This window comes from Hemibagrus wyckioides, linkage group LG08, assembly GCF_019097595.1.
Source record: "Hemibagrus wyckioides isolate EC202008001 linkage group LG08, SWU_Hwy_1.0, whole genome shotgun sequence".
Classification (NCBI taxonomy): domain Eukaryota; kingdom Metazoa; phylum Chordata; class Actinopteri; order Siluriformes; family Bagridae; genus Hemibagrus; species Hemibagrus wyckioides.
In genome coordinates, this window is record NC_080717.1 from 21,569,836 (window position 1) to 21,583,514 (window position 13,679).

The following is a 13,679-nucleotide window of genomic DNA, read 5'->3' on the forward strand; positions in this document are numbered from 1 at the left end:
CTTTCATTGTGTTTTATACAAACATTTCTCTCTCTGGACGTGTGATAAGACAAGGAAATGACTGTAAGAACATAGAAGAATTATTCTGGACTACTTGCTTATCATTCACTGAATTAAAACAAAGCAAACCAGGGATTTTTGACAATCAAAGAAATGATTTAGCCGAGTGTCCGGGTGTGTATGTGTGTGTTTATTTCATAAAACAAGATAAAAATATGTAGTTGTCTAAACGAGGGAAGCCGATTGTTCACTTTTTTTTTTTTTTCGTGTTGAAATGTACATTTTACAGCACATTATGTTTGGCTCAGTGAACAAACAGCTTCCAACATCGAGCCATATTTCTTAACATTCCTTACTCCTCTCCCTCAACTACAACAGAGTTAAGGCACAGTTACCTCTGGGACCGTTTTTCTTTTCAACTGTTTGTTTTTCCATGATCTGGTTTAGGTTTTGTATTTCATTTAGCATAATTCATAGAAAGCTGAATAATTGCCCATAATCGCCCTGGTTTCAGGTTACTTTAACAGCTACACGCTCGCTGCTAGATTTGTGGTGAGAGCAGTGCTCTGAGCACTCACGTTACTGAAACATCGGACCAACTGGAGCAGAGCGACGAGCTGGAGAACAGTCCAGGACGAGAACCGTGTCAATGCTCCGTTCTGCTGTTTATTTGATTCTTTTTTCTTTTTCTTTTTTTTTTAAGAAAAAGACAGATTAAATGTCATTTTTTGAAAATTTTGCTGTAATAAAGTAATAACTTGAGTTTGCTGTAATAAAGCAATACGTTTTATTCGAATGTGGGAACAGCCACATATGTTCATGTTAGAAACTGTGACTATTTTTATACAAGACAGAGGAAGGCTGTGGTTTCTCTGATCAACACTGTACACTACGCAAGGTGATTTATTCTACAGACAAATTTTTTTAAAAAAAGAGGAAAAAACACAGGCCACCAAGACTGATACTGGCGCTTTCACTGTAATAATATTTACCGAAATATACCCGAGGCTCCCACGAAGAATAAACTGTTATCCCAGCAAAGCAGCTCAGCAATCCCCAGACGAACCACACAGGAACTGAATCAAACGACAGTGAAAGAGATGGCATCTATATAGTACACGTGAAGTGGGTTGATGGATTCTGGGATCCTCTCCACCTTTTCCTGTTTAGTTTCTCACGGCTGCGTGTCTGTGTTTGTCTGGCCAATTTCTAATCATTCAATTTCCTTAATTGCAGTATAAAATAATTAAAGTACACACCAACACACAGCAGTGAGTCTTCAGTCCAGAGATAAGCTCTTAAAAATATGTGTAATGAGCGTGAGCTAGGAAAGGTTGCCAAAGCCAAAGACATGTTAATAGAAAATACTTTTAATGTGCAATATGAGAACTGGCGTTTTCCCCACAGGGTCTGGCAGAGAAATTTAGTCCAAAATGCAGTCAACTTGATTCAGACCCATCGCTGCTCGTAAACAGGTTAAGTATGGTACAGCCTGAGGGCCGGAGACGAAGCGGTCAGAAACGTCCTGCTAAAGAACACAGAGTGGCAAATAAACCGAGAGGCTGAGCTCCGCCTTAAACAAGAACCTGGAATCTGCGTGCCTGCAGTATTTTATTATTTTACAGTCTTCATGAGTGATAAACACAACTTCTGCTGATGCAGTGTTTATTGATATAAATGCACAGCTTTAATGCATGAAATAATTTACTGGCTTGAATGATTTGGTGGATTTACACTGGTCTAGACAGGAAACAGGCCAGGGGAAGACTGTTCTCAGACTGGACGCTTTATATTAGTGTGGGAATTAATGTTAAATATTATATTTAACGTTCTGTTTCTGGAGAAACTCCAATGTCAGTTATATTTCTGAGGCGAATCTCACGACACAGCAGTGAAAATATACACAGACGGGGAAACCACATGGATATCGAGTTCGTTTATTACAGTTCAAAGTGAAGGACGTCGGTATTGATGACAAAAAACGCCGTTTTATTTCCGTGTTCATGTTGTAAAGTTTATTTCATTAGTCTGTTATGGCAGTAAAAGACAGAACATTTAAAATTTTGCAGTCCCAACATGCTGAACAATCATTAAACAATGAAGACGTAAAATTAAAAAAGAAAACAACCAAAAAGTTAATACAAACTTTTTTTTTTTTTTTTTTTAAAGAGTGTTTTCTTCATTTAACTGACCGACAGCAGAAGGAGAATTAGTGTACGACTAACATTTAATCCAGTCATGCAGTCAACCACGTCCACAGACAATGGCTTTGCTAACGCACAAGTCCAGCTCTGTTACTGTTCCTGCTCCACGTCTCAGCGAGAGCCTGCCACCGCCAGCGACCGAATAAACACTCACCAAAAGCGGAGATAAGAAGACAAATGCACTGTAGCTTTACTTTACAATAGCCGGAAAGGAACAGCTGAAATTCCTGTTTGAAGAAGAGATCCGCTGTGAGCTTTTAAATAAAAGTACGTACAAACAGATACATAATACTGGAAATAATACTCAAGATCAGAGAGACTCGCCAGCACTGGAGACATTAACAGTGCAGTGTGCAACATCATCTGTCAAGCTTTAGTTAGGCATCACTGACAAGAACCCCTCTGTGCCTGGGACACATACACACTCCCCCCCCCCACACACACACTAGCACACATCCCACACGGCCATGCAGCAGCACATAACTCACTGATTATACCTGGAGTCGTGCAGACGAGGAGCGAGCAGCATCACACACAGGAAAGACACAGACATGGGAGTTTCTCTCTCTCTCTCTCTCTCACACACACACACACAAAATCTCCCTTTAAGAGTTCAGTATGAAGAACTAGCAGTTATTCTCTCAGGGTTAATTTAAAACAGACATGCTTAACAGGTACACACACACACTCACACTTTCCAGCATACACACACACACACACATGCACATGCAGATGAGACACAAAATACACACAAATATAGAACCTGCTCTCCCACAGGGAGAAGAGAACTGGTGCACAAACTCGACCATAAAAGAAAAAGAAAACAAGCCTTAATAATGTTAACAGGACAGTTCCAAATCACAGGGATATTCCACTCATCTTCCAGGAGACTGACGACGAAACAGAAGGATGAGATCTCGTTTACAAAGCGGATCGATCCAAAAAAGTTGTACTTGTCCAATATAAAAATACAAATTCACAAAATAACTATAGACACAAAGAGATTTTTTTTTTTTTTTTTGTTCTTAAATAGTGGGTGCACCTCTAAGCCGAGTCGTCGTTATTTCCCCATAAGCTAATGGCACTTCAGTTTTGTGGGATCAGCTCGCCATTTCTCCAGAGTCTAACGTTTGGATCATCTCAATACTTTCAGAACTGGCTGAAAAACAGACTCGACACGCAGCTCAGAAGAGTCTCCCCATTCTAATGAATCAGCCAGGCACTGCAGAGACAACAGCAGCTTCATGGTTTACTGGATTAGAAATTCTACCTAGCTACAGGATCTGAAATAGTCTCTAACAGGGGACTAAAAAGTTCCTATTAGGCACATTAGTGATTTGCAGCTGTGTGCCATGTGGAATGCAGTAACAGATTCAGGCACAAAAAATAAACCCAACTGAATCAGGCACAAAACAACTGATTATTTAAAAGAAAAAAGAAAAAGAAAAAGAAATAAAAAAAAAAAATGATGAAGGAAATAAGAGCAAGCGAGTCTTTGCAGGGGTGAAATCAGTGGAAGAGGAGAAATCATTATAAATATGACGGGGATAATACATCTCACATTTCAACCTTCTGACTGTATTCTTTGGCAATTCGTGATCTGTTCCAGGGATTATGTAGAGGAGAGAGGATAAGACGCCGTCACGACAGTCAAAGGACCATTAAGAGAAAGGGTTAACACCATCATCCCCACCAGATTTCTTTTGGCTTTAACTACAGTGTGAATGTCAGAGAAGAGAACATGTTGGTGTTTCCGCAGCGTCCCCCCATGTTTGGTGGGTCATTAACACTGCAGGTCCAGCATAAACCACACTCAGCTGGACACACAGCGGCTGCGCCGACTTCAAAACTATGGATTAATTTTGTTCCTTGCTTCATTTTTTGTTTTGTTTTTTGAATATTCCCTTCTGAAGTACTGACCTCTTGCTCTGTCCTACTCAGTTCCAGCAAAAGAGAGCTGGACAAAAACAACCTGACAGGCCCTAACTTCTGTCAGCTTCAAAAGGTTGACTGGCGGCTGAGGGGCCGGGCCGAGGGGGCCGGATCTCACCACTCGTTGGTCCGCTGCTTGGTGGTGTCATAGGCCCTGATGACCTCCGATTGTGAGACCACTCCGTTCTCGTCCTGAGAGAAAGCGTAACCGTCTGCAGGGAGACATCACGGAGAAGACGAGTCAGAGAATACAGTACAAATGTAGATATGAAGGGATGGGCAATATGGCAAAATGTATTAGAGTAATAGCTGAGGGGGAAAAAACCCCACAATATTGTTTTGCTAACAAAATAGCCGTACTACATTTGTAGAGATTAAAAAAGAAATATGACTCCACCAGTACAAGAACTGATTTTAACATCCAATCAGTGAAGCGAACAATATATTGCAATATCAAATGTTAGGTGGTCATATTGCCCAGCCCTAGCTGATAGAACTGTCTAGACAGACGCTGGCACAAATACACAACAGAAGTCAGATTTTCACTTTGAGCTCGTGATTGGTGAAGATCTATATAAAATGATGATAAGAATAGATGTTTGTAAATCACTAGGAGCAACTAAGTGTATGTGAGGGGTCAATGTGGGCGTGGCCTGTTAACAAAGCAGCCAATCAAAATAAAATAGAAAATTTTGTTAAACTATGATGTCAGGTAAAAGACTTTCAGAACTGCTCTAGACGTATCTGTAACAGCATTGTTCAATTACACTCGCTTACTGAAAACCTAAAAGTCTTCATGCTACGGAGAGACCTGCTGTCTCCATGCTGTTAGATACAGAAGCTCAGAGTTTAGACACACTTTATCCTTTACTGCACTGCACACCAGGGTTAACCTTTGACCCCGACTCACCTTTACGTCTCAACCGACTCTGCCTCTACCTGCTGACCTGGAGGCGCATGCAAGAGGCCCGAGGAGAACAGTGCATTGTGGGAATGACAGTGGGACATGGAAATAATTAGATGCGACCTAATCAGCTAACAGAGCTATACAGCACTACACAAACACACACACACACGCACACACATGCAGGTGGGGAAGAGGTAATGCTGGGTTAATTAAGATAAAGGTGTGATTTTAGGATAAAGGACATGCAAAATTAGACTATGACCGAGTGTGTCCCTTCCCCACCTAAAAACAAACGACAAAAAAAATAATATCATGAGCAAAAAATTAGAACAAAAGCAAGAGAACGCAAACAAACGCAAATGGACATGGAGGAAGCATGCGTCAGGCCGAGCTCTACACAGGTGGGTATGTTTGCAATTATAGTTGTGAGGCATGTCAGTGTGTGTGAAAGCCTTGTGAGATCAAATATCCTGTGACAGGCATTACCACCAAGTGCTGAGGCTGTTCTCCAGTGGTTTGACTAAAAACAACAATTCTGTCACATTACTCCCTCATCTAGTCAAATGTCTAACGGTCTCAACCATATGAGCACCAGCTGCATCCTGGCTCTGACTTTTGCGTTATGTCTAGTGGACACCACACAACACTGCTGTCCGAGTAAAACCGGACAACTGGAGTGCAGATATCGTCTAAGCGCGTCTGATAATCTGATCGTCTGAGTGACAATAACAGAAGATGTAACTTTTGTTCCTGCCCTTATTTGAAAAGAAATTACAAAAATGGATGAAAGATTGATTGGGTAGATAGAAAAAGAGAACTGGAGGTCAGGAAGCATGCATTTGTGATATTACTTCTGATCATTTCACATCAGAAAGGCAGTCATGCTGCACCAGTGCTTAATGAGCTTCATATCTATCTCCTGGATCCGAGATTCGTCATGCAGCGTGGATGAAAGACGTTGTAGATCAGAGAAATGTGTGTAGTATGCACTTGACATAAAAAGAGAGCAGTTGGTGCTTTGCTCAGAGCTGGCAGTATCAGCTGGCCCTGATTTATTCAGATTAATTTCCAAGGCCTGTGATATCCCAAGGTTTGTTGCTTGAGGAGTGAGCATGGCGCAGCATATGTGCATCAGTATGCGCCTGGGTGTACGTGTGCACCTGCATTCTGATGGTGGAGATGGAAATAGTAGGGTGTGTGTGTGTGTCTAGCAGGTGGTCTGAGTGTGTGTGGTATGAGCGTGTGGGAGGTGGAGTGAAGGTGTTTCGCTGACGTACGGAGTAGATTCTGCTGCATGGAGTCGGAGCGGTACAGGCTGACTGTGCTCTTCTTGAACACGTTCTTCAGTAGTTGAGCCCTCTCGGTCAGACTGCATGTACACGTGCACACACACACAGAAAGGAGAAGAGAAAGAGAAAGTAAAGAGTGAGATGCTGACATTATTTAGAACTCTGTCCCACATGTCTCCCCTGTGGCAGAACCACAAGGTGGAGAGACACAGGACAGAGTGTGTAAGATTTACACACCAAAACCCTTAACAGAGCTGTGAGTGTGTTCTGCCTCTGGCGTGCTGAGACGGGAGAGAAGCCAGCAGGATGATTCACACAGACCTCAGATCCCCGCTGAACCGCTCGCACCTTTTCATTAATACTGCCCGTACCCACTACCGCTTACAGATGATAAAGTGGACAGTGAAAGAAAGTGCAGCTTGCTGCAGAAACGCTGGAGCTTGTTTCACACTGAGCAGAGACTTCCAGCCATTATTGTCCTGTTCATCGAACTGTGCAGCTCATGTTACTGTGATTCTTTACATTCAGCCAGAGGCTGACAAGGTTGGTCAGGACTCTGTGCGTGTGTGTGTTATACCTTTTCCCATAAACCACGGCTCCAGGGTCCTTCGAAAGAGCCTCTAGTTCCTGAACCTCATCCACCAGGGTCTTGAAGCATGCCTTCTTTATACTGAGACACACACACACACCCACACAACACACACAGAAGGAAGAGAGAAACAAAGAGTCAGAAGTATAATTGTATAATTATTCTACAATAGAATACACAAAATAAAAGCTCTTTGCACATCAAAACTAATATCAAAAACATTTGAGTTAAGCGAACAACAATTTTGTCAACTGTCCTTAAAAACTGATCACTAAAAACACACAGTCTTTCCAAATGTGACTATACAGTCATGTTAATGTTAAGTTAGACGATTTATATATATGAAGATTTATATATATAAATGAACTGACTGATCTTCAACAGGTTCGTATTCATCTGACACTAAACTCTGACTCCAGAGCAGAAGAGATGAGGACATGGGGACTCACACTTTGTAAGCCAGGTCAAACACCAGGGAAGTGACAGGAATGAAAAACAATCCCATCCAGAAGACTCCAGAGTTGAACATCATATCTGCCTAAAATACACACGCAAATACACACACACACACACGGTCATGTATGAATATGAGATTACTACAAACAACTAAACAGCAATAGTGAGTCAAAGGGACATGTGGTGAATTGTGTTGGTGTGGTTTGAGGAGTGTGTGTGTGTGTATGTGTGTGTGTTGCTTTAACAAGTCAGCTAAATTCATGCTCATGAGAAGCTGCTAATCATTAGAGTATGTAGAGTGTTTTCCATTCTCACTCAGCCCACCTGCTCCTGCATACCTGCAAACTGCTCAACTGAGCACTGTGTGCGTGTGTGCCTTAAAGAGAGAGTTTCAGTGTGTGAGAGAAATGCAGAGGAGACCAAAGGACAAACACCAGTACAAGGCTTGTTTGTGCATTAGGTAAATGTTTGCACCACATTTCTTCAGCCCAGCACTCGTGCTGGGAATTAAAAGAGGCATCACTCATTCTGTGGTGTATAAGTCTCATTTTTCTGCCCGCTTTTAATATTTAACGGCTGTTCTTTTTTACGCTGAAACATGTTTCCATAGATCAACAGGAAAATCATTTTTCTCTTTTCTTTGAATTGTAGGTAAAACACACACACCAAATATGTTTGCCTGTTCAGTTCAGGAGACTGGGATAAAGCCTTGGGAAAAAAAAAGCTGGAACAGGACTAATGTGTTATCTTTTAAAAATTCTTTAACTAAAACAAATCATTAATATGCGTTGAGATGAAGGCTAAAGTAAGGCCAGCATCAGCCTGTGAGCCAAAATATACCAATAAATTAAATAAACACAGACTGGAAAGACATTCATCTGTTTGGATTGGGTGAGAAAAAGAGCAACAAAGCAGTGGGCTAATTAAATAATGATATTCAAGCCTTCAAACCTCACACATTTATCTCTCTGAGAATTAAAATAACATTTTGAGGAGAGGAGCACCGTGCTCCTGTAAAACATCCGACGACAAAAATATGTCTGGCGTCACAGAGACTTCGGGCTGTTTGAATCCAGCCGTGTGTAAGAGACGGAGAAAGAAGTGCAAGTGCTGAGGTTCTGGAGCATCTACGGCAGCAGACGGTGATTCTCTGCAAGCAGGGTGATGCAGTTTGCCTGTTTGCTTTGGCCCTGCTGCACCGAAACGATCCGTCATTAAATGTCAAAGAGCACCGAGTCGCCTCCTTGCATCGCAATTTGCCGTACATGCCTGTGCCACTTGTCCAAACTTGGCGGCCCCCTAACCAAGGTCCTTCCTGTAATGGAAACCAGGAGAGGGTCTAAAACGGCGCCATGAGGCACGCCCGCACCCACCAATCAGTGTCAAAGCTTTCAAAGAACTCAGGTGTTGCCAAATTAGCTAAGCTGTTACAGCGCAATAGACTTTGATGTCTGACAAAACATACGGGGGGGGGGTTGGTTGAGAGGGAAGGAAATCTCAAATGACTGGAAATCAAAATGGTCCCCCCCCCCCCCCCCTCCTCCTCCTAATGTCTCTGCCGATCCTGATGGAACAACCGTGTTCTGTGTCACTGAGGGATTTTTAAGAAAACTGTTGCTAAGAGACATCAAAGAAAATTGCATGAGATTTTGGGCTGGCAATTCAGCAGCCCCTGAGATTATAGATCTCTCAGCGAAGTGATGGTTCTCTCACCAACAGCACTTTAATCATTTACACGTTTATCTATCGAGAAATCAAACGTAGTGTGGGGAATTAAACCCAAACAAAACCGATTATGAGGACGTTTGATCAATGACAGTGGGCTCGAGACAGGAACTGAACAATACGCTTTCTCAGAAATCCTCACGAGAGGAGCGCTCATGCAAAGAAAACAATTAAGAGGAATACAAATTGCTGTATCAGCAAAATCTGTGAGTGAACTGGGAAATCTTTCACAAGCTACACTTGTTTGTTTTCAGAGTTCGAGTTCTAAACCGGGATTTAATGGGGTGTTTATCCAAGGAGAAAGTTGGGTACACAGACTGTAAATCAACGCCTCAGAGAGATGGCAGGACGTGGGTCCTGTTGGCCGCGGCGCTCGGGGTGTAGAGGATATGCTAATAAATGTCTGAAGCCCGCTCTCATCAGCCACACTGCACTATCCACAGCTCCAGCACTGTGTTTTCGACTTGTTCCGCATCTACTCGTGTTCATGAGCACAGACGGAATCCGCATGCACGCACAAATCGTATATAAAAGACCTAGCAATATCCAGTCAACTAAAGCAAAATGAGACTCTGGTGTGTAACCTGGCGTCATAGCCAAGTACTGTATTGAGCTGCACACTGGAAATGCCAAGGATAACAGCACACAACCCGATCACAGTGTTTCTGAATCCGCAGCTACACTAAAGGATCTCAGACACTGCTGTAACGGGCAAATAAAATAATATCATGGTTGTCATGAGCAGTAAATATCACAGTGAATAGTTGGTGCAGCTTTAATATGCATTGCACCGCCACTCAAGCTGCTAAATGAAAAAATGCTCCAGTTGCCAATGTATTCCATGCACAACAGTCATAAGCTCCTTCAGTCACAGCCGAGCGTTTTCTACAATTTCAGAAAAAAATCACGGAATGAGGCATTCGTGTTTTTGAGGCAAAGAAGAAATAAATAACACGGAGGAAATGATTCTCCATGATAAAAAGTGAATGTTAAAGATATATATTGAATTGAATGTTAACTGTAACTGCATACATCTCTTCATTTTCTCCTTCAAGAAGCTTTCTCCTCCTGAGCCACCGCGAAAACAAACAAGAACCTTCTCATCATCAAGATTAAACCATCTCTAACGTTATTCCTGATAAATCTACTACAGATCACAATCTAGGCTAGTTAGCTGGTCACTACTATCGAGGACTAGTAAGGGTGTTGTGTGTTATTTGCGTGGCTGATCATGTTAAAAATAAATAAATTCAGCAGTTTTTTAGTTGAATGTCGGTCCACTGTATTTGTAGCACAAGGGAAGAATTCCGATGTGAAATGTGATGTTTCTCCTTGTAGTAGAGAGAATGAGAGAGAGGGAGAGGGAGAGGGAGAGAGAGAGAAAGGAGAAAAACTTAAGAGAAACCTAAGGGTAAAATCTAATTAGTTTAAAAATAAATGACAGTCGAAGCAGACTTTTACGATAATACAGACTTGTAACATGTCTTACCAAAGCTACTCCTAGCTACAGCAGATCCATTTTTTCAAAAACCAGCATCAAAAAACCTCACAAAGGAGCAACACCGGCCATGTTTTGTTGGTGAGAAGCATGGTACAGTATACTCTCTCTATCCTATTAATCACAGCAACACCAAACAAAAGTTGGCATCTATGAGCTCATGTATGTGGAAGAAGGCAGAGAGCTCTTTTCTCCGAGTGTGTTATGTTGCACTGCGAAGCAGCTAATGGGTGGAAACTGGCACCTGATCAAACCAGCGGGAAAATGAGGGGGAAAATAAATATTTTGGGTGAATGTAAATGTTTATATTGCGATGCTGGAACTTCACTTGTCACATAAATACAACTTCTTCCTGAGGATAAAGTAGTCTAATCAGTAAAAGGATCAATTATAGAGATTTCCATCTTAATTTACAAAGAATAGAGATGAAAATGCGCAAAAGGCACTTATGATGACTTCTTGGGTGTTCATATTTACGTTTAGGCACGTATATTTTCACATGCCTAAAGTCCATGGTAACGTCCATGGTAATTGCACATCTGCGGCAGTGTTGGGAAAAGATTGGGTCAAAAATAACAGTATTCCTTGTGACAATGCCTGACTACTCTGATCAGTGGTGGTGAGGAACAGCGGTCAGGCAAAACGTCAGTCCTGATCATTTTCCTTAGCAGAATGTACACTTTTGACTGACACGGTAATACCCAGGGATGCGCTAGAATATAAGGTACTTACAACCAAAGGTATTCCAACCATGCTCAAGCATAAGCATGGATTATTATGTAGTACAGATTAAAAAAATGCGTGGTCCATGGGGTAAAGAAGTGACCTACAACCTGCGTGTATGTGTATTTAAAAAGACTGTAGAAAGACATGCAGCCCAAAGGAGATTTTAATGAAATGAAGTCTCATTTAATACCTGCTGTGTGTGTGTGTGTGTGTGTGTGTGTGAGTGTGTGTGTGAGAGCGCGTGCTGGAAAGACTACAAGACTACGGAGAGTGAAAGACAAATGATGGGGCAAGGAAAAGAACAGTCTAATTCCAAACAGAGCTGGCAAATCCACCAAATCCCTGATGCTGTCATTGTAATACTGAAGAAAAGAGAGGCCCCTGACTGCTCACAGCTTCCACTATGGAAAACAAACACTCATTTTCTCCCTTCCTTCCATCCCTCTGCATGCAGACAGCTGAACCACCAATGTATAAACTGTGTGAAAATGAAAATACCTAAACTCGGATATTCTGCGCTGGTGTGAGAGAGGTGTGTACTTTTAAAAATATACACGCTCCATCACACACGCATAAACACGCGGTGATTTCACTAGCTGCTAACTAGTGGGTTAATTCACGAGAGAAGAAGAAACTGAGCCAGAGCACCAGAGAAGCCAACAATTAATGTGGTATAAAACTAATTATTACTAATAATACAAAGCACAGCTTTGCTGAGTCTAAAGAATAACTAATAAGAGTAACCTTTGCTACTAGGAAGTTTGGAAAGTAAACACGTAATACAAGGTTGCAATATAATTTCCACATGCGTAATTATAAAGATACAAAGCAGATGTTTAACTCTGTATCCTATTGTCCTCAAATTAGTCCTCACATCACACTAATAAGCAGCAAACTATATTACACTGAAACACACTCCCTGTCCATTTTATTAGGTCCCAGTTTATGCAATTCCACAATCAGTAAATCATGCCACAGCAGCACAGTGTGTAAGATACTTCAGATAATGCTCACGATTCAGTATGAGCAAAAATATGATCTCAGTGAATGTGGCATGATCGTTGGTGCCAGACGGGCTGGTTTGAGTATTTTTTAAATCATGAGAGTTCACACAGTATGGTGAGAAAAACAAAAAAACATCAACTCAGCAAGCGTTGCGATGGTGGAAATGCCTTGTTGATGAGAGAGGTCAGAGGGGAATGTCCAGACTGGTTCAAGCCGAGAGGAAGACAATGGAAAATAAATTAAGCACTCTTTACAACCATGGTGTGCATTAAAAGCATCACAGAACGAACAGGACATGGACGATAAGGAAGATAGAAGACAGCTATAGACTAAACTTTACAGTTTCCGTTATATTCATATTGTTTCCCTTATGCTGATGTTTACTGTGAATATCAACTAAAGCTTGTATCTGCACACACGTAAATGGATGAATTCATGGTAACTTCATAAATTAGCATGTGGACTGGTGTTTGTTGGGACTGGGTGAATATATACAGTGAGAACGATGTGTGAAAACAGTAGTCCATCCTGTGCCAAATTTGGAGATGCTAATTACAGCTGCAGCTACAGGTCAAGAGCCAAAAAACATCATCTCTGTGACTATAAACTATAGTCTAGATTATATAGATTATAGACTATAATCCCAGTAGATCAGCAGTTTTAAAAAAAATCTCACACTAGCATCCACGCCACGATCCAAGGCAGACTTTTTCTTCATTCTAATATTAAATGAGGCTCCTGACCTGTGTATCTGCAGGACTGAAGGAATTGTGATGCTGCCACATGCAGGCATGAACGTTCCTATTAAAGTGGACAGTGAGTGTAAAATAGCCTCAATGTCGTACGTTAATGCTGGGGGGGGGACCCCCAAAACAAACGTCGCCAAGTTTGCCTTTACTCTATTTAATGCTAGAACAAGCAGAAGAGACACACAGTGACATGCAGACAAAGACACGACAACACACACGCACACTGAGTGACTGATGGAAGGCAGTGTTATATGGACAGCTAAAGCCCAGCTCCATACAGGGAATTACTGAACATCAGAGAGAGTTATCCTGATGTCTGCTGTCAACCGTTCACAAACCTGCACGCACACACACACAAAGAAAGTGTTTGAGAGAGAGAGAGAGAGAGAGAGAGAGAAAGCGAGAGACACACCTAAATAAAGGTCATTTGGATTTAATACACGGGAGAATGAAAGAGAAAAAAAGAGAGAGTGAGAAGAAAGTGAGAAGAAGAGAGAGAAAGAAAGGTTAGAGAGAGAGAGAGAGAGGGAGGAAAAGAAAGTGAGCTGGAGAGAGAGAGAGAAGGAAAGAAACTGAGCTGGAAAGAGAAAAAAATGTGT

The 13,679-nt window shown here is 41.7% G+C and overlaps 2 protein-coding genes across 5 annotated transcripts in view; one reads left to right on the forward strand and one right to left on the reverse strand.

Annotated features, from left to right (window-relative positions):
* Positions 1-689, forward strand: part of shisa3 (shisa family member 3) — a 4,935-nt gene extending 4,246 nt beyond the window's left edge. The window contains exon 2 of the mRNA XM_058397835.1: positions 1-689. This exon is cut by the window's left edge and continues 919 nt beyond it. The gene's annotated coding sequence lies outside the window, so the exon portion shown is untranslated.
* Positions 690-3,707: 3,018 nt separating this feature from the next.
* Positions 3,708-13,679, reverse strand: part of atp8a1 (ATPase phospholipid transporting 8A1) — a 160,562-nt gene continuing 150,590 nt past the window's right edge. For 3 of the 4 annotated variants that reach the window (XM_058396945.1, XM_058396947.1, XM_058396946.1), the window contains 4 exons: positions 7,371-7,459; positions 6,910-7,002; positions 6,321-6,412; positions 3,708-4,348 (listed from right to left, as the gene is read on the reverse strand). In XM_058396945.1, coding sequence (XP_058252928.1) covers positions 4,251-4,348; positions 6,321-6,412; positions 6,910-7,002; positions 7,371-7,459 — 372 coding nt within the window. In that variant the 3' untranslated portion in view covers positions 3,708-4,250. The remainder of the gene's footprint in view (positions 4,349-6,320; positions 6,413-6,909; positions 7,003-7,370; positions 7,460-13,679) is intronic. The other variant, XM_058396948.1, reaches the window with a different exon arrangement.